This window comes from Numenius arquata, chromosome 22, assembly GCF_964106895.1.
Source record: "Numenius arquata chromosome 22, bNumArq3.hap1.1, whole genome shotgun sequence".
NCBI classification, from domain to species: Eukaryota; Metazoa; Chordata; class Aves; order Charadriiformes; family Scolopacidae; genus Numenius; species Numenius arquata.
Window position 1 is genome coordinate 7,614,720 of NC_133597.1, and position 20,296 is coordinate 7,635,015.

The 20,296-nt window shown below is 57.0% G+C and overlaps 2 protein-coding genes across 3 annotated transcripts in view; one reads left to right on the top strand and one right to left on the bottom strand.

Annotated features, from left to right (window-relative positions):
- The window catches only part of KIRREL3 (kirre like nephrin family adhesion molecule 3), a 130,491-nt gene extending 123,029 nt beyond the window's left edge, over nucleotides 1-7,462 (top strand). Inside the window, exons 16-17 of the mRNA XM_074162283.1 lie at nucleotides 6,429-6,515; nucleotides 7,019-7,462. Of these exons, the coding sequence (XP_074018384.1) occupies nucleotides 6,429-6,515; nucleotides 7,019-7,462 (531 nt within the window). The remainder of the gene's footprint in view (nucleotides 1-6,428; nucleotides 6,516-7,018) is intronic.
- A 1,871-nt stretch (nucleotides 7,463-9,333) lies between these two features.
- On the bottom strand, nucleotides 9,334-12,921 carry ST3GAL4 (ST3 beta-galactoside alpha-2,3-sialyltransferase 4). 2 transcript variants are annotated; one of them, XM_074162430.1, is made up of 10 exons: nucleotides 12,885-12,921; nucleotides 12,266-12,335; nucleotides 11,640-11,720; nucleotides 11,439-11,536; nucleotides 10,997-11,057; nucleotides 10,657-10,752; nucleotides 10,377-10,566; nucleotides 10,106-10,249; nucleotides 9,855-9,998; nucleotides 9,334-9,420 (listed from the first exon to the last, which is right to left on the bottom strand). In XM_074162430.1, exons 1-10 carry the CDS (start codon nucleotides 12,919-12,921, stop codon nucleotides 9,334-9,336), a joined length of 1,008 nt encoding a protein of 335 aa, XP_074018531.1. The 2 variants fall into 2 exon arrangements, with proteins under 2 accessions (XP_074018531.1, XP_074018532.1); XM_074162431.1 differs by having other exon boundaries at nucleotides 12,254-12,335; nucleotides 12,885-12,900.
- Nucleotides 12,922-20,296: the final 7,375 nt, after the last annotated feature.

Sequence of the window (20,296 nt, forward strand, 5' to 3'; positions counted from 1 at the left end):
TCAGCCCATGGACCAACGCATCCCTGCAGCCCAGCCGTGGGCTGCTCCTCTCGCTGGTGTCACCACCGTTCGCTGTGTCTCAGCCCTAATTTGCCTTTGCTTTTGCTTGCTGGTGTCATGTCCTGCGTGACAAATACAAGTCGAACAAATGGCAAGAAAAGGGGAGCCGCAGAAGGCTGCACGACCGCAAAAGGTGAGAAAAAAGCAGCCTGAGGAGTCTGCAAATCCATGGTGAGGTTTGCAAGGCTTCACTCGGTGGAAGGACAGAGGAGCTGGGACTCTGGCTTGGAGCTTCCTCTCCGTAGGGCCCTGCACCACCATCTGTATTGGACAGTGATCAACAGTACCAAGCCCAGATCTGGCTTCCAAAGGAGGGGCTGAGATAGCCCAAATGCTGCTCAAGACGCTACCCACCGAGCTGTAAGCACGCAGGGAGCCTCGGCAAAGGAGACAGACAAGGAACACGTACCACTGATGAGTACATAAGGAAGAGGATGGTCATGGAAGGCACAGGACCTTGCAAGATTATTTGCCAGAGCCAGAAGGTGATTTCACATTAATGTGTGCCCTTGATGAGCTCGGTACTGGAGCAGGGCGGAGCGGAGCTGTGCACATTCCAATGAGGATGCTGGATGGATGGAAATGGTGCAGAAAAAAAATGACAACATCTATTTGATCGCCAGGGAAAAAAAGCCTTACAAGAAGGGGTTTACAGAGCTCGTGTGTTTTAGCTTATCAGCAAGAGTTCTGAGAGGTGGTTTGGTTACAGCATGGTGTAAAGCAGCTATTTAAGTCTGAACAAGGTAGGCAAAGTCGAGCACTTTCGGATATAACATGACAGAATGCAAGATTCTGGCTGCTGGACCAGGAGAAGGTGATTCTCCCCCTCTTCTGGCCAAATCCAGGCACTTTCCCTGAAGATACATCAGCTGGAAATAACACTGGCGGATGAAAGCGCTCCAAGAGGTTGGACAAGATGGTCCAGAGTCTCTGACCCTGATGCTGGGCAGATTTGGCACCGGTTGGGACATCCTACCTGGCAGGGAGAAGACATCAAAACCCCCTCCCCTGCCTGGACTGGAGCCTCCCCATCCTCTTCTGCCCTCGGCAAGAGCATTCCCAGTAAATACTTCACAATTTTTTTCTCTCCTTGGAGGTCCTGGGGGTCCCTGCCCTCTTCCATCCCCCTCCTCACTGTTTCCAACAGCCGGTTCGATCCTTCTCCGGCTGAAGATTCCTAATAAGAGGTTCCAAATTCGGCAATGAAATGTTGGAGTAAGTTAAAAAAAGAAATCATCCTTGCTAACGAGCAGTGATGAGACCTCCCTGGCAGGAGCAGGGGGGCAATGCACAGCACCCCTTGCTCTCTCCCCACCCTCACCCCAGGACTTTCCTGCTCTCCCTCCTCCCTGCACCAGCATTATTTCCTCCCTGCACCAGCATTATTTCCTCCCTGCTTCTTCCTTTGCCCTCCCTAAACTTCTTTATGGGCTGAAATGATCCCTTGAAATGATCCTCTTGCCCTCAACAATGTTCATAACACCTCGCAGTTTAATATCAACTGCGAATTTCATTAACATGCTGGGTGCTCGCACGGAGAGCTCATTAATGCAGATGTTAACAAAAAGCGGGCCACGCTGGCAACCAGCTCCCCTCCGCTCGCACCTTGCTGCTTCGCATCAGCCTTTTCACTCCCCAGCCCAGACCCTTGCCCAAGCCCCTGAGGTCCAGCGTGGCCCGACCGGCTCCTGCCAAGCTTTGGGAGCAAAGATCCACCCCGGGCACCACGGATGGTGCCTCTGCTCCTCGCTTTCCCACCGTGTCTCTGCTCTGCCGGAGCATTTCTGGCTGCAGAGTGCCGGCGTGACTCTTCATTCCCCCCCCTAAATCCTATTGCATTTGCTATTCTCCAGCCATCTGTGACCTCCACAGCTCTCCCTACTTTTCACAAATAATTATTCATGCATCTATAAATTCATTAACACCTTAGGATACGCGTCATGCTGTCTGATTTGCATATGTTCACATTGTCTCAGTGCCGTCCCCCCCATTTGCTGTTCTGCCAGGCGCTGCCTAAGGGCAGGGGAAAGGCTGCCAGCCCGCAGGGGCCAGGGAGAGAACAGCAGCCAGTGGCTGGAGGCAAAAGAGACCATTAAAGGGTCTCATCCTGGAAAAAATACATCACAACAGCAGCTTTCTCTCTCCTGCCAGGGTGCACTACATCAGCACACCGATTCAGCCAAGCCTGGCCTTCAATTAGGGGGTTGAAGAGCATCGTGAGCTCCGACGTGGCATAACCTCCTCTGTTATCATGGCTGGGGTTTATTCCCGCTGATTGCACTCTGTGCCTCGGTTTTCCCATCTGTGAAATGGGGCTGATGATCCTAAAGGAGCCGTCCCCACTGCCAGGAGCAATCATGATAGAGATGATCCCAAAATAACCAGCAGGCAAGAGCATCTCGAGTCAAACGGGGTCCAGTGCAGCCGGCTGGACCCAGGCATTGCCTTTGGTTCATATTTGGGGCAGAACAGTCAAAATAATGCATCCAGTAGACAAGTTGATGGTCTTTTCCTTGCTCACCTTTCTTTCCTGTCCCTGTCCCAAAACCCATCCCTCTGCTCTGAGAGATATTCCCAGTTCACAGCCCACAGATCGACACCGGACACGTTTTCTGCTCAGGAACTCAGCTCAGATCTCCACAGAAGAGGAAAAATGCAAAAAGCAGTGGTGAAATTCAGGACGGGGCTCATTTTTACCCACAGCCCAGCTGTCCCGGCATCATTTTCTCTGCCTTTCTCCCCGAAAAATGCTCCAAGTGCCCAGTCCAAGCCAGGGATAAGAAGACCCACCATGTAAAAAATGATCGTGAAAATGTTGGGGACCTTTGCAGCTCATGGCTCGGGCTTTGTGGGGTCATGGGGGAGCTGGGCCACCACGGGGTTTGGACATCTACCAGATGGCATCGCCCAGGACTGAGCTCGCTCACGGCAGGTAACACTTTTAGGGGTAATTGGTGCTGGGGTCCATTGAGCCAGGTGCTGTATGAGCATGGAGACGCTGGTGTTGGCCCCAGCAAGCTCCCAGGAAAGGAAGGATGCGAGAAGGATGGCAGGAGATACCGCAGGCTGCTGGCATCGCTCCATCACTCCTTTGTCCATCCAAAACCCAACATTTTCTGGGGAGAGGTGGTACGAGGCGATGCAGCTTCAGCTGGGGCGCTGGGATGGGCAGCACGGGCGCTGGGATGGGCAGCACGGGCGCTCGGTGGAAGCTCACGTTGCCGGACAGTCGAGGCAGGAGCTGGTGTTTGAGGCTGAAAAACCCTCAAAATCCCAGCGGGGTTTTGATATTTGTGTGCTTGTTTCCTCACCAGCAGCTGGTCCCCACTGGGAGCGGAGGAAACCGCTGTCTTGGGAATCGATTAAACAACATCCCTCGCCCCTGGTAGAGTTTGACCCACATGAGTTTCAAAGTGCTGCTGAGTGGCATCCAATTACCCAACAAGCGGGAAAAGCTATAATTAGACAGGGTGCGAGGGGAGGGAGAAGCACCTCCCGGGAGCGAGGGGCTCGCCCTCGAGCCTGCCAGGTCTGGTTGGATGCGCAGGGACCCGGCCAGGGACTCCGCAGGGAGCAGCGTTTTATAAAACATATTGTCTCGGCTAATGAAAGCAAAGGATTTAATATCCGGTCTGTTGGATTCGACATCCCGGCTGAAAGCGGCTTCATTTGGCGGCATTAAATGAGGGAGTGCTCCAGCGGGCAAGGGATTAGGAGGCGCAGCGCTGGAGCTGGCCAATATTTTCATAATTTAAGCGCCATTTCCCTGCTTCGAGTCACCTTGAGACATCACTTTGCTTCATAGGGATGTACTCCCCTGATGACAGGAGCCAACGCAGCAAAGCTGATGGGACGCTTCGTAACAGGGAGGGTCGCTCTTTTGCAGCAGGGGAAACAGGCAGGAAGTTTTGGTGGTTATGGATGCGGTTCATCACATCCCTGAGCTGTGTTGGTCCAGGAGAGACCAGCGAGGTTTGGGTGTGGGAAATGGGGATGGATTTACACCACAAACAGGATCCCCGGCCACAACGTGCACTGGTCTCAGGATGGAAAAGGCTGCCGGTGCCTGGCGCTGCCAAGTAGGATAAAGTTCCGGCACAATGTTCCTGAGATCAAGCCATGCCCTTGGAATGGTGGGCACGTGGCTCTAACGGGTGGCTTTATCACCAGCCATCTGCACAGCAGCAACGCGGCCCAAGGGCCAAAACATGTTCATGGTGTATCCCAGCTGGAGAAAACCACGGCTCTGGAAAACAGTCCGTGCATGAAGCTGGAGCATCCCATGCCCATGCCAGCATCCATAAGCACCTTGTTGGCTCCTGGCTGTGTGCTCAGACATTTCTGGTCTCTTTTTTCATGTATTTCCCTCTCTCCCTCTCTCTCCTGCTGCCTCCGCATTCGTAATCCCCATTAATATTGGTAATGGAGTTAACTTTTGTTAACATTCGTTAGCTCACTCGTGTTTACCCAGTGATGGCAAAGACGAAGGCGAGCTAACGAGCACCCTGCCGCCCGCTAATTAACAGTGCGAGATCGCATCGGGGCTAAGCCACCGCGCAAACTTTAATAAAGGTTGTGTTAATGAACGGCTGTAACGTGGGAATGGGAAATTAAGGGATGCGACGGGGCTTTATGGCCCGCGTGCTTGTCTTGCGCGGGGCCCCGGTGCCCTCTGATGGCGCGGGGGGGTCACTGCAAGCACCAGCGGGGCTCTGGGGACCACGCTCGCAGCCCCCAAATCCCCGGGGTGCAGCCAAACCTGGGGCACCCTGCCCGCCCCGGGGAACAGCAGGGTGCCCACGGGGATGAAGGAGCATCCCCGTGCCTGGACCGCTCAATTCATCATTGCAAGAAGTGCCATAAAATAACTTAAAACACCCCACCAAACCCAAATTATTAATTCTAGGGAGGTTTTGCCACCAGCAGGACTGTCCCCTCTCCATCTCTGGCCCTGGCCCTGACCACCTGGATCACCCACTCCCAAAACCAGGAGTGGTTTCTCCTTTTCTTTCTGAGCCAGGACCTGTGAAACCCTTTTGATAGGTTTCATGCAGCTCCATGCATCCCCAGCCCAAGCCTTCCCCGCGACGCTTTAGGGGCCTTGGGGTGTCTCTGGGGTTTGCGTGGAGCCGGCAGAGAAATAAAAACCCTCCACGCACCATTTTAGCTGCCCTGAATTTAATCCTCGGTGACACCTGTATTTATCCTGGTAAATCAATGGCTCTTACAGCCTTTTTTTATTCCTAGGAAAACTCAGGTACTTTAATTTATTGCATTTAATAGCCATATCAAAGGCTTTCACGAGATGAACAGAAAGTGCTGGAGGGTGAATTTCCACAACCACTTACCATTTTAAAAAGGAGAAGAGAAGTTGGGCAATAAAAGGGGATTTTGGGGCTGATCTGGGGCTGACGCGAGACGCCAGCGCCGGGGCAGAGAAACCGGGCTGGAGGTGAGCAATCGATACTGGAGAAGATAAAAAAAGCAGCCAAGAAATTGGTTGATAATTATTCCGCTTCTGCACAACCCCTACCTTGCTGAAGGAAGGGTAATTAAAGCCATGGTCTAATTAATGTGTACCTTGCCCCCCCCCCCCAATCACATTCAGCCTTCAAAGGAAAACTAATGAGGTGGAGAGAGATGGGTGAAGGCAGCACGTGGGGGCGGCAGCGTCCTTCTCCAGGGGTCTGTGACAGAGCAGCGGGAGCAAGAATTGACTCAAATCAACCCAAAATGAGTTTCTCCAGCCCGTCCAGCCCTTCCTGATCCGCTGGCCCAGCACAAGTCCCAGCCACGCCGGCAGGGCCGGGGTGGGCAAAGCCTCCAGGACCCAAATCGTTTGAGAGAGGAACCAGCATCGGAGGGGTCGGGGGAAGGGAAAAAAAATAGGAATTAAATCAAGGCTTTCACGCTAATAACAGCACCGTGGTAATGCCAGCTCCTAGCTGGGATTTTCAGATGCTAGCGGCCAAGTTCCGCTTAGGAGGAAAGGATGAAAAGAAAAAAAGGGAAAAAAACCAACACACAAATGAGATTTTTGGGGGTTGCTTGGGGCAGGGGTGGTGCAGCCCCACCACTCGCTGCAGCAGATTTAAATAATTCACTTGCCACATCAGCCCGGCCCTTTTTAGTCCTACACAGAGGGGGAAAAACCAGTGTGTAACCCAGCTTGTGGGCAGCCACCCGGCTCCGCAGGAACAGCCCCAAGCAAGTCCTTTAATCCAAGTTGTGGCCACCAACTTCCCCACGCCGTGGGGCTGATGGCAGGCAGGGGTCTCACCCCACGCGGCGTGGGGCCACAAAGCCCCGGGGTGGGGGGGGACAGCAGGTGCCTGGGGCTGCTGACTCCCACCTGTGTCCTTTCCTAGATGGACCGGGGGGAGTTTCAGCAGGACTCGGTGCTGAAGCAGCTCGAGGTGCTCAAGGAGGAGGAGAAGGAGTTTCAGAACCTGAAGGTGAGCTGGACCCTGGGGACGTGGCCCCCTCCGTCCCCAGCCCCATGGGCAGATGTGGCTCTAAGTCCCCCAGGTCACCCCTGCAAGAGGTGGTGGCACCCCAGGGTGCTGAGCCCCCATCCCTCAGCCCACTAGGGGGCAGGACCAGCTTGTCCCCTGCCCAGCAGTGCTTCTTCCAGGCTTTCTGTCCTTCTGCCTTGTCCCCTGATGCCACCAAGGGTGGCCGGTACCCGAGGGCTGTCCCTGCGCAGGGGGGGATGCTCTGGTAACCCCCCTGGTGTTGTTTTCTGGTCCCAGCCCAGGTGTGTGCCAGGAGAGTGGAGTGAAAGGGGCACCCTCTGTCCCAATTCGGGACGTGTTGGTGGCATCTGATGCTGCGGGCAGGAGGGGCCGGGTGGCTGAGGGCGTCCTCTTGCATGGCATGGGTAGATGAGCTGGGTGGGTGGCACACACGAAGGCTGGGCACCGCCAACCAGCCTCCCCCATCCTTTCCCACCTCACAGGACCCCACCAACGGCTACTACAGTGTGAACACCTTCAAGGAGCACCACTCCACCCCCACCATCTCGCTGTCGGGCTGCCCGGCGGATCTGCGCCCTGCCAGTAAGCAACGGGTGCCCACCGGCATGTCCTTCACCAACATCTACAGCACCTTGAGCGGGCAGAGCCGCCTCTACGACTACAGCCAGCGCTTCGTGCTGGGCATGGGCAGCAGCTCCATCGAGCTGTGCGAGCGCGAGTTCCAGCGGGGCTCCATGAGCGACAGCAGCTCCTTCCTCGACACCCAGTGCGACAGCAGCATCAGCAGCAGCGGCAAGCAGGACGGCTACGTGCAGTTCGACAAGGCCAGCAAGGCCTCCGCCTCCTCCTCCCACCATTCCCAGTCTTCTTCCCAAAACTCGGACCCCAGCCGGCCCCTGCAGAGGCGGATGCAGACGCACGTTTGAGCCCCCCCCCCCCCTCCGGGGACGCTCGGGACCCTCCGCGCGGGCGCCGTGGCTTCGTGCCGGGACAGTCGCGCCCGCCGGGAGCTGCGGTGGGAAGAGACCGGATCCCACCCCCCCACACCCCCAGAGTGGGGCTGCGGGGTCGGGATGGGGGGGACCGGCTGAGCATCATCACACACACCCCCCTCCGGGTACATGCTAAGCACAACCCTGCCGAGGACGCGCCGAGTCCCCCCCTCTGCGGGGCTGGGGAAGCCCCCGGCCCAACCACGCACCCCCCGCGCCCCCCCCCCCAGCCGCTCGCCTCCGCTTCCCTCGCCCCCCCAACCCCTTCCCTTCCTCCTTGGTGTTCGGTGTCCATACTTATAGAGTCCGTTTCGGGGGGGGGTGGGGGGGGTCCTGCAGCGTGGGATGTGGCTTGCGGGGGGGACATCGGTGGGACGGGGACCCCCACCCGCCCCGGGAAGGGCCTCTCCGCGCTGTATCGCGGGAGCGTGGCGCCGCGGTCAATACAAGAGGTGTTTCTCGTGGCACGGCTGGGCTGGTGGCCGCCCCGCCAGGACAACGGCTCCTCCGGTGACACTTTGCCCCAGCGTGGACCTGGGGTCCCCTGAGTGGGGAGGCTGTGAGGGGAAGGGTCCCCACTTGGGGGACATGGAGGCAGTGGGTGCCCGGTGGCAGAGGGAAACCGAGGCACAGGGCAGCCGGGGGCCCGTGACCCCCACCGCGGGAGCCAGGAGATGGGGGGTCACCCCGGGGACATGGCAGGTAAGGGCCACCTGTGGGGACACGTGGACACGCGGGCACAGGGACCTGGGCTGAGGACACAGGGACAGGGGCACCAGCTCCATTTAGGGTCATGGGGACACAGGAACATGGTGCAGGGACACAATGGGGTGGGGGCACTGTGCACCCCCCCAGGAGCACCCAGCCAGCCCAGCCTCACCAGGACCTTTATTGGGTGCCAGCAGGACCCCATACACCCTCATCCACGGGTCCCAGGAGCCCCCCCTGCACCCCCAGCCCCACAGGGGACCCTGCACCAGGGGGAGAAGGCACCGGTCACCCCTCCTTGGTGGGGGGGTCACCCCCAAACCTCCCTCCCCCTGGAGCTGAGCACCCTGCCAGCCCCCAACCCGAGGCCACTTGTCCCCACCACTAGTGGCACACAGGCCCCAGGGGAGGCTCCACGATAAATAAGCATTTAAATTATTAAATTAAACCACTTCCTCCCAAAGGGCCCTGAGGCCAAGCACCCCGGGGTGTCCCCGCTGAGGGGGGGGGGGACTGCGGGGACAAGCCCCCGCACCAGCGCTAAGGCACGGGACAGGGCTGCCGAATAAAAAGAAAATTAAAAAAAAAAGGGGGGGGGGAAGAATTAAATACTGGGGGGGGGACCAGGGCAGGGAGGAGGCAAGGTGGGCCCCCAAAGGCTCCTGCTCCCTGGGGGGATCCCGGGACCCCCAAGATCGGCCCCTGGGCGGGGCCCTCGTCCAAATACGAGGGAATTAACGGAAAGAGAAAACCCAGGGCGAGGGCTCCTGCCCCCACCTTGGACCCCCCCAGGCCCGCTGGGAGGGAGGACCCCCCACCCCAAAAACCTCCTCCAGGTCCTTGGCAGCTTCAGTGCATGGGTAGGAAAAGGCGGGGGCCGCGCTGCCTGGGCCCGCCCCCACGGGGCTCCCTGCGCCCCCCAACCCCCAGGGGACCCGCGGTCCAGCGCGGCCCCCCCAGTCCCGGCCCCACTCGCTCCAAGAGTCCCAGGGCCAGGCGGTGGCCAGGACGCTCTGCCCTCAGCCGGTTGTGGCCGTGCCGGCGTGGTGTCCCCTCTCCACAGTGGGGGACGCTGTCCCTGCGCAGCCCCCGTGGCCTCAGAAGTAGGTGAGGTTCTTGACGAGACCCAGCTCCAGCATCCGCTTGATGGCCACCGCCTCGTGAGAGACATTGTGCTCCGATGCCTGCAGGACAGGGAGGAGGGGGTGACACTGGCGTCTGGCAAGGGTATGCCACCCCTTTTGCCCCCTCCCAGCCCTCCACCTTGTCCACCCCACCAATGTTGAGTTGACCCTACCTGAAGTGAGGAGGCCCCCAAAAGGAGGGACATGACCCCGCCCAAGCGCTCTGGCCCTGAGCCCTTCTGCTCACACATAAACCAGATCCAACTCTCCACCACAACTATAAAGATGTTGGTCTACAGGCAGAAGTCGGATGATGACCATCCAAAGGTGGATCACACACCCATGATGGGGGGCGAAGGATGGCCATGGGGAGAGCCTCCCAAACCATTCAGAATCACGAAAGGGAGCAGGGTGCTGCTCTCCTGACCTGCAATGTCCCATCCTGGGCGAAAAACTGGGAGAAACATAGACAAAAAGTGGGGGTAGATACTTACCGCCATGGACTTGAGCGTGATCTGCTCGTAGTAGTGAATGGTCTGTTTCTTGTTGGCCGAATCGGGGTAGCCAAAGCCCGCAATGTGCACCAGGTCGCAGAAGTGTAGTGCCAAGGTGATGGCCAACAACCCCGTGGTGGGCTTCTGGAGGGAGAGAGGGGAGGAGAAGACATGAAAAGAGCCTTAGGCTTTCAGTAAGCTGCACGGTGATGGCTGCGGGGACCTGGGTGCCAGCCACCCCCACCCCTTACCTGTTTGACCTTTCGTGGTTGCTTCATGGGGAGGTTGAGCAGTTTAGCAGCAGTTACTTCCATGTAATAAGGGTTGAGGATGCGCACTTGCTCAGGGTTGGCATCCCAGATCAACGGGGGCTGTTTCCAAAACCCTTTCCGAACCTAGAAGAGGATGGAGATGTCCAGTGGTGTCCCAATAAGAGAGGTAGGTCCCTTGAGTGGGATGGGATGAGGGTTGGGCCCTGAAGCAGCTGGGGAGAGGTTGGACCCAGTTCCCCACCACATTTACCCTCTTCTTGTCGTTGAGGATGGCCTCCATCCACTGGAAGTCCATGGGCTTGAAGGGCACCAGCACCAGCAACGTGTCAGGGTTGTTCTCCGTCCTGGGGTTGAAGTGGGCTGACTCTGGGTAGAAGAGGCGCATAGTGGTCTTGGAGCCCACGTCCTGCTCATAACCGTGGACCGGGGCGTTGTTCAACCTTGGGGAGGGACACAGGGACATTACAGGCATCAACCCCATCTGCAGATGGCACCAGGGAGGGATCAGTGGGACAGACCGAGGGCTGTACCTGATGACAACGTCGTATGTGTTGATGGTCTCCCCCATGGAGCTGTTGCGGAGCCGGTGGCCATTGCCCACCACCGCGCACCTCCGGCACTTCAGGCTGCGAGAGAAAAGCCCCATCTCAACAAGACCTGCCCTAAACCAAGGGGGGTTTAGCCCCCAAGGAGGGAGTTTACCCCCACATTGTCCACTCTACAAAGCTTCCCATCCTCCATCCGCCTTCCCTGGGTTCCAGAGGTTCGTTTTGCCAAATCCTGGGCCCACAATGTGCAAATTTCCACCCCGCCAAGAGAACAACAATGAAGAGAAAGACAGAGAAGCCCCAAACCCCTCCCCAGTGTTACCTCTGGATGCTCTGGGGCAGGGAGTAGTGAGTGATGGACAGCAAGCGCAGGAGGACGTCTTCTGCAAAGCAAGGGCGAGGAGAAGGTGAGGAAGGCAGCTCCTGGGGGCTGCCCCATCCCTGCCAGATCTCCCTTAATCCCAGCTCCGGGTTGATAATCCTTGGCTGGGGTCCACCCTAAACCCTTTTGTAGGGACCACCTGCAGCCAGGGCAAGCACATACGTGAAGCAAGCTCTAAAAAATCAAGCAAACAACTTGCTAGGGAGGGAAAAAAAAACGAAAAGAAAAGAAAAGAAAATAGTGTCGTGTCCCCCCCCCCCCCCCCAAAAAAAAAGAATCAACCTGCAGATGTTTTTAATAAGAGGGAAGCTGAAACCCCTGGGGACCAGCAGCAGGACAGATGGACAGAAGGAAACCCACGGCGAGCGCTGCCAAGTCCTACCGCTTCCTTTGGTGCCGTAGGGCAGCTCGTAGAGCGACGGCGTCTTCTCCCAAAAATAGTCCTTCAGCTGCAAGAAGAGCGGGTGGTCCCTCGTGTAGCTGCCGAGGAGCAAAGGGCCGGTGAGACTGGGATGGAGCGGCGGCACCGGGGGGGTTTCCTGGCTCCGCGTCCCCCCTCCTTGCTCCCAACCCCGATACTCACTTCCCGATGAGCTGCGCCGCTTTCTTTTCCACCTCCCCAAGGGGACACATCGTCTTGTTTTCTTGCACAGGGAAATAAAAGCTGTGAGGGAAAAGGTTAAAAAGAAGAAAAATAAATGATGCCTGCTCCTCTGTCTCCCCCTCCCGGCAAAGGTGGCTCCGGCACCACCACGGTGGGATTCAAGCCGGGGAATATCGCCAGCCAGATGGACGGTCGGCTCGGCTTTGGTTACTTATGTGCTGGGCTTGCAGCCTTGCATCAGAAGAGGTCTCTCTTGCCCTGCACATAGACCTCATGCTCTTTGCTTTCCCCGTCTCCATCAGCACCGCTGGGACTGGGAAGAGAGCGGTGTTTTCTTTTTCTCCCAGGCTCAGAAAAACACCAGCATTTGCAAGGAACCCTGCAGAGCCCAACCGCTGGAGGAGGGGGGACACGATTCGAGGATCCCCCTCGGCATGTCCAGCAGCAGCTGAGGATGCTGCCACCTCCCTGCTCCCCAGGATCCAGCGAGAGGATGCTACGGCATCCCTGTGTGGGACGGGTGGGAGGATGCCACCTCCCAAGAGCAAAGGAAAGGGCAGGAGGTCCTTCAAACTTGAATAAAAGCCACTCACAGCTGTATGTACCTGTCTTCCCGGTAGATCGAGTACCAAACCATCACCAGAAACAGCGCCAGCACCCCGAGTATCTTCCCTCCTGCGTGCCCAGAGAGCAGGGGTGGGGAAGAAGAAAAACACCATCAGGCCAGTACCCAGGGTTTGGATGATCAGATGCTGGGGACCTGCACCCCCCAGGGATATCCTGGTAGATCCAGGACATTGGAACCGTCCCCGGCAAAGCCTCTCCCCAGGGCACAGTGGGGGCCTGGCTGGCATGGTGCCCCTGAGGAGATCAGCTCCGAAACGGAGCTCAGTTGGGTTTGTTCCAGGTGCAAAAGCCACCGTGCCGTTCCCTCCTGCCCGCCGTGCGTCAAAGGTTGCACAAACACATTCCCTCTCTCTTTCCGGGTGCCTCCATCCCAGTTTTCTACCGCAAAGCCCGAGGGCTACCAGGTGCCCAAGCCCAGAGGATCAAGGACCCTAAAACCACCCTCCCCACCATGACCTTGCCCATGATGCTCCAATATTCCATCACCCAGCTGGAACCACAGCAAAGCGGCATCCTACCCCCAAAGCCAAATTTCCAAAAGCAAATCCCCTGGGACAGCTTGGAAAGAGGGAGACAGGACCCCGCCACGGGACTCACGAGACTTGTTGATCATTTTTATCAGTAGGAGAGGCATCAGGCGAGGGCCGGAGCTCTCATCGCGGCTGCCGCCGGTCACCTGCAGTGGGAAAAGAGGGAAAGGCATCGGATTAGGTCCGAACCCATCGGAGCCATCCCCAAAACCCCATCTGAGAGGCGTCACCCCCCACTTGTCCCATCTACACCCAAGGACAAGCGAGTGCAAGGGCTCCCCAGGGGATTTACTTCCATTTCAATTCGCATTTCTCTGCCCCGCAGCCGCCAAAGGTTTGATTTACACAGAGTTTACAAAAGCCAGGCAAGCGGCCACAGTTCCCGAGGAGCCTCAGCCGTACGGGTTAAACGCCGAAATTTCAAAGGAAAAAAAAAAAAAAAAGAGTTAAAGAGGGAAAACAAGACCCTGGTGGGTTTCCAACTGCAAAACCCCGAAGCGCCCGCATCGATGCCCGTGGCGATGACTTGGGGGGAAATTTTAAGCCCAGTCCCGGCTCAAGCATCCAAGTGGCACCAGCCACCGCAGGTATGAAGCCAAACGTGCCACCACCGCCACCGAGCCAGGCAGAAAGGACTGGAGCAGCCGAGCGGGATCAAAGCAAAGAACATCACGTACTTGGGGAACCTCCAACGCCTTTGATTCAACCATCCCGGCCCGGGGAAAGGGGGATGCCACAAGCTTAATGCATGCCCGAACAGCGGTGGGCGAAGCGGGGCGAATTTTTTCTTCCTCCGAAACCTCTCGCTCCTGGAATAAGGCAGCAAAGAGCCACGGTCGGAGCCACCCCGGGACCAGCCGCTCCCATCGCAACACAGCAAGGATGGAAAATTAACTTACCGGCTGGCAGAAGTTTCCCAAAATGGGGAACTACATGGGAGACGTTGTTCCCCGAGGATGAATCCTACCCTAAACCTGGCTCAGCGTTGGGTTTCGCTTTGCCCCCCACACCCCCGTAACCGAGCTGCTTCCCGCTCCGACCCGGCCACGTCTCAGAGGAGGAGAGGGTGAGGAGGTGTTAAATGCCCAGCCAAGAGGAAAGGTGCACACCTGGGCTGGGCGATGGAAATCCTGGTCTCGAGGGATTAGTCACCTTGTTGGGGGGAAAGAAAAGGGGGGGTCACCCATCTCAACGCCCCACCCTGACTAACGAAGCACTGTTAATGAACCCGGCACTTGCTGCCTGACGGGGCCTCGTTCTTGCCCAGTCAAGATTAAGTCAAGACCAGTGGCTTCTGGGACAAAATATATCAAGAAAGAGGAGAAATGGGACCAAAAACGGTCCCATGAGAGCCAGGCTTCCTCATCACCGGTTCCTGAAATTATAAGGGCAGGAAGGGCAATTAATTAAAAAGGGCAGGAGAGGCAATTAAAAGAGAATTAATGACAATTAAACCGTGGTACAAGAAACGGGACAGGATACAAAGTAAAGAAAACCGTGTCAATTTGACAGCAAAGCAGAGGGAGAGGGAGAGTGAGGTGGTACCCTGGGAAAGCCCTGTCTCCCCCTGAACCACCTCTCCTCTGCAAAACACAGATACCAACCCCCTTCCCAGTGAATTGTGCCCAGGCACAGCCCCGCCATCGCCTGGGGACGCCAGGAAGGGGAAGCAAAAGCCTCCTTTGTCCCCAGTTTACAGCCTGGTTCTCATCTTGCATGGGTATTTCTGTGTCTATGGGACATCCTGGCTTGGGAAGGAAAGGGAAGATTAAACCCACGATTGCACCTTCAAGGGTCGGAGCAAGCAGGGATAAGGAGCTGGGGCGTCTCGCCCCTTTATAAGTTACACGTGCTTGAAAAAAATAGAATTTGGGGAAAGCAGAAAGCAGTTTGTGTTTTCTTGGGGGTTCTTTTCCTAGAAAACTGGCCACAAAAGTCCCCGAGGGGAAATCTGCCACCGCAGCTGGAGGCTGGCAATGCTCCTTGGGGGGCCCGAGAGCCCCCATTCACCCAGGGCTGGGGTGCCACCAGGCATCGGGACTCAAATTTAGCATGAAATTCACCCCCCACCTCTCTCCTTCGGTGCCAAATCACCCAGCTGAGCTTCCCCCGGGGGTGTGCTTCACCCCTCCCACTGGCTAAAGACACTGGGAAAATCTGCTCTCACCCCCAGTGTTTGCTTTTACATACCGCCTTTTTTAAATATTTTTTTTTTGAAGGCTTTACGATCTTTTCCCAGGCTTGTACGTACAAGCTGGGCCTGATGCAAAACTTATCTAAGACAAACACAGTTAATAATCCCGGAGAAAAATGAATGCTGTTTAGTGAAGCGTTCGGGGAATGCGGAGCAAAACAGAGCACACCCAGGCTGCCCCCGCGCCCAGGCCAAGGCGGAGGTGGTTTTGGAAGGAATTCAAGCTCCCCCCAGCCTTGTGCTACCACATCTGCAGCCCAAATCATAGTGGCTGCTTTAAAGCAGGAAGGTTTGAACACCCCGAGCCAGCTCCCTCTGTCCTCACGGAGGTGGTGGAGGAAGTAATGCTAAAGGCTCCGGCTGGTCCCCGCAGCATCCCTTGTCCCACAGCACCCTCAGACCCCACAGCATCCCTGGTCCCCCACAGCATCCCCCACTACAGCATCCTCCCTGGTCCCCTAACCACAGCATTCCTCCCTGCAGCACCCCCTTGGTCCCCCACAGCATCCCCCTGGTCCCCCAATGCAGCACCCCTCATCACAGCATCCTCCCCAGTCCCCCAACCACAGCATCCCTCCCCGCAGCTTCCCCCCTGTATCCCCCAGCATCCTCAAGCCCCACAGCATCCCTGGTCCCACCATAGTATCCCCTGGTCCCCCAACCACAGCATCACTCCCTGCAGCACCCCCCAGCCCCCCCACCTCAGCACCCCCATCCAACAAGATGAGATTCAGCGCTGACCCCTCTCATGGAAGGGATGCAGGCGCTCCTCGACCACTGCTCCCGCGGGTTCAGTCCAGGGCATCGCCTCCCCCGCCAAGCCCCGGAGCTGGGGGGAAAGTCCCGGGTGGATTCAGCTCCCCACGTTTGGAAGAAGTACCCGAAGAAAGCCCCTCTCTTTGATGTGTGAGCAACGCGCCTCCAAAGCACCCCCAGGCCGAATATTATCACTGCATAAATTACTTAAAAGCCCCACCGCTGCCCCAACTTCACAGCCAGGTCTCCCCTTCCCCAGCCTGGCATTACAGGAAAGCCCCATCCCCAGGATGCTGTGAAGCTCCTCTCCAAGTTTCCCCATCTCCCTCAGATCCGGAGCACAGTTTTGCCTCCCAGTTTCACCACATCCCAGGAAAAATCCCAGGAGATGCCAGCAACAACCAAGGGGATCAACCCTCCTGCTGCACAGGTGGCCTCAGAGGAGTTTGTCCCCGTATCTCCATCCATCCCCGTCTCTCCCCATGGCATCGACGGGTCCAGCGTCTCCCAATTTAAGGCCCGTTAATCCGCAAAGCGTCAGCAGACACTGGCCGAGCTGCTCCCATCCCACATTTGGGTTTAAAAAAAAACAAAAAGGATTTAAAGCCATGGAGCAAGTGCAAAGGTGGGGGGTGATTATAAAAATCCCCCCACCCCATCCCAGTACAGGCAGATGGTGATCCCAGCCATCCGGCAAAGCATCCACGGACCCGCGGGCCGGGCAGCAAAAGTTCTTGGTACTTTTATGTTTCCATGGTAGCCCGTGAATTAGGAAAATGAAGCATGACATGAGGTGAGGACACCTCTCCCATGCTCCCACCATCCCATCCCATCCCATCCCATCCCATCCCATCCCCAGCTGCCCAGTCCAGTTTTCCCGGGGGAGAAGGATGCTCATCGGAGGATGAGCATCTCTGACGGTTCACCCCAAAACCCCATGCATTTATTTTTATCTGGAGCAGAGCTGGATTTGAAGGGATCCCGCCCCAGGAAGGGATGCACCAGCAATCCCTAGGGATGCACTCCCAGCAGTGGGAACCAAAGGGAGACGGACAGATGGCCAGGACAGCACAGACCCCTTTGACCAGCCAGACTCTCCCAAGCCTTCAAGGCCTTGCAGGGACCAGCAGGACGGATCCTGCACTCCAATTTGAGGACAAGAACCAGGATGGACCCCCAAGGAAGCAGTTTACAGCCCTGGGATCTTCCAAGCCCCCATCCCACACATTTTTTCCACGTGGGAGGGCTGGGATTGCCAGAGGAGCCTGGCAGATGCCACTTTACCACCCGCGCCGGCTCAGCCGCATCCTGCCTCGGCAAAACCATCGTGTGCCGGAGCCTGAACGCAATGTGGGAGGCAGCCAGGGGTGATCCTCCAGGGAAAGGATCCGGCCAACTCAAGCCGCTGCCTGGGCTTGGCAGCGCATCAAAGGTATCCAAATCCTCAGCCTGGCATCCCAAAGCTTCCTTGCCCTGGCTGCTGCGAGCTCCAGGTGCTCGGGGATTCTTTTTCCAAGCTGGGAAGGAAAAGGAGACCCACGGCGGGGAGAAAAACCTCGTGGGACTGCAAAAAACCACTATTGCAAGCCCAGAAGGCGGCAGGGTCTGGATCTGATCCTCCCCCAAGGGATGCTGTGGTGGGATGGGGATGCTGCAGAGGGGACCGGGGATGCCAGAAAACGGCAGGGCAGAGCAATTGCAAGAGTGCGACCCACAAGCACAGCAGGCTGGGGGATGCAGGAGGTCATTAGGATGTAGCACTGCAAAAATCAAACCCACTCAACACCAGACATCACCCCGTCAAGGGCGCCAGCCCATGCCACCAATACTCAGGTTTATCCTATTTGAACACCCCTGCGAGTCACTTCAAAGGAATTTTAATTGCCTGTTAATAAGAGAGGTAGCACTGTTTCCTTAGCCTGTGGTATCCCGGGCATACAATAACCCCGCCAAAGATTTATGATAGGAGGGAAAAAAACGTCGTTGGCATGCAAGCCTTAACAAAACATTTACCCGTGACAAGGGTGCAATTTTAGAGGTGGCAACAGCAAATAAGCTCAGGTAGGACAAGCATTTCCACGGTGGCACATCCCCAGAATAAATCTGGGCGGCTGCTGCTGCCTTTCTACAGCTCTGTTGGTTTTAATGTGCTGAGGAGCTGAAACCCAACTCAGGCCAGCGCTGCCACCATCCTCTCCTCTCCCGCTATTTTGTTTTTAAACCTTGCAGCAGGAAAGACACAGGGATGGCACCCAAATCCCTTCCTATGGCCCCAAAACGCCGGCTGCGTGGGTGTACCCAAGCATCCCATGCTACTGAAGCAGCTGCAGGGCTCCTCCTCGGTGTGCTAGGCTACATTATTATAGCTTATATATTATTATTTACATTATATAGGTTTAATCGTTCTTTTCCTATTTAAAAAAAATAAAATAAAGGCCCTTTCTTGCCGGATGAGGCTCACCACAACCCAGAGGTTATAGCCGAGCTGCCCAAGGAGAGCAGTGCCACCCATGGGGGGACAACCCCCCGCTAACGAGATGAGGGTGGGCACCCACCAGTGACGATTTCGTATTTTAAGGGATTTCATCACCAAGCCCCCAGCATCAATCCGGTTGCCCCCTCCTCCTACCTGCCCCAGCCGGTCCCCATTTGCCGTCACCATCACCTCGTTGCCATGTTCACTCGCTGCCATCGCCATCCTCGGGGACCGCCCAGGGATGCAGGCAGCAACAGAGAGAGCGGCTTTGGCAATGCGGCTTTGTAGCCACACTTCGCTCTAACCCCCCCCAAAAAAAAAGCAGCAGAAAGGGGAAGGAAGCAGGCTGGGGGTGCAGGCAGGGTGAGGGCAGCCTTGTCCCACTGCCGGCTCCCCCGGGAGCAGCAGGCAAAGCCCCCGCTCCCTTATAACAGGGATGTGAACGGTCCAGGGAGGTAAAAACTAAACTCTGGAGATGCTCCAGCCCATCTCCAACACAAACTCAAGCAACGCCCAGATTCAACCCCAGCTCACCAGGGGAAAGGGGGGAGGAAATTAAGGGATCTCAAGCCCCCAGGGCCGAGTTATCCTACAGGCAAGCTACTGTCCTGGTGGCTTTTGACTACGAGGGTCCTCTTTTGGGGTGTCAAAAGCCGCCTGCCCGATCACCATCCCCTTTGCAAGGCCCCAAGTGCCACCTTAACCCCCCCGGCTGCGGTAGACCTACGGTTTCCCCACCATTTCCTCCACGCCTCCTGTTTTGCATCGGCAAATGGGCTGGTTTTGGGGCAGCATAACCCCAGGGGTAACCCCACCCTTGAGCTCAAGTCCTCCAGCCCCAAAACCTTCGGGGTGAAGGAACTGGATGGATATAACCCACCCACCCACCCCGCCGCAGCCCCTACATCGGCACGATTGCGCATCTGCCCTGCTCTTTTCTGCCATGTTAACAGCCACAGAGGAAAATACCCAGAAAATAACCCGTGCCATCACTTTCTACCCCCAGCATCACCTCCATGCTCCGTGAACCCCATCAGCCACACCGGGAGGAGGATGCTGGTCTCAGGGAGACCTTTTCCAGCATCCCCGGCAGCCGGAGAGGCTGAAACCAGTCCTCATCAATAAGCCAGCAAGCGGTCACGGCTACTTACGGTCCGTCCTCCTGGTCCAGGCAGAGCAGGCAGGAGCTCGGCAGGATCTACGAGGCCATCCTCTCTTCCCCTGGCAATGAGAAAAGGGAGAACATCCTTAGGGCTACAGCAACCCACACCGGCAGTGCGCAGGGGATGCTTGGCTTAGCAGCCACCTTCGGAGGATCCAGTGGATCCCTAGGGATCCCCACCCAGGGCAGCTGCGAGTACCGATGAGGAACCAGCCCCAGGGGACTGGTAGAAGCACCCGGGACCAGCCATCACGTGTCACGGAGGATGTCTGCACTCTCCACAAAGCCACCCACCTCCTCCGGCACCGGCAGTGCCCGGGGCCGGGCTTCCAGCTTCTTTTAAGGAGGAGGCGCAGACCTCGCCGCAGGTTTCCCCAACACCTCTTGGCCTTTCCCACGAAAATCCCTTTCTGTGACTCATTCGGATTTCTCGGAAGCGGGTGACAGCCTTTCCCATGGAAAGGGGGACGCAGCCCTGCTCACCCTGGGATGCTCCGCAGCTTTCCTGCCTTCCCACGCGGATGATGCTCCTTAATCCCACACCTCCAGCACCTCTTCCCCCAAAACTTTCCAAATTATGCATCCTCACTGAAATATCCTTACAACGTGGGGAAGGAAAAGCCCTGCCAAGGAGCTGCCATGCACAGAAACCCTTCTGCCATGCTGCCTCTCGAGGAAAAGCCTCACTGCAAGGGCAGCAGCTCCCCATCCAACTTAATTACACCAGCTAATGAGCAGCAAGGTGGGGTGAAGCGAGCCCATTGCTACCTCAGTTAGAAGCCAGAAGCCAGCTTTGCTCCTCTCTCCTGGCCAGTGGGATGGATGGGGGGTGGCGGGAGTCACAGTTCTCCCAAAAAACCCACACAAGGAACAATCTCAGCCCAGTTTGGT

Bases quoted from the DNA above. Each gene is read 5' to 3' on its own strand.
- ST3GAL4 (XM_074162430.1), bottom strand. From the start codon at position 12,921: ATGCCTCTCCTACTGATAAAAATGATCAACAAGTCTC. The intron at 11,537-11,639 runs GTGAGTATCGGG...GCTCCTCGGCAG, and splicing joins GCGGCGCAGCTCATCGGGAA to CTACACGAGGGACCACCCGC. The intron at 10,567-10,656 runs GTACAGCCCTCG...TCCCTCCCCAAG, and splicing joins ACATACGACGTTGTCATCAG to GTTGAACAACGCCCCGGTCC.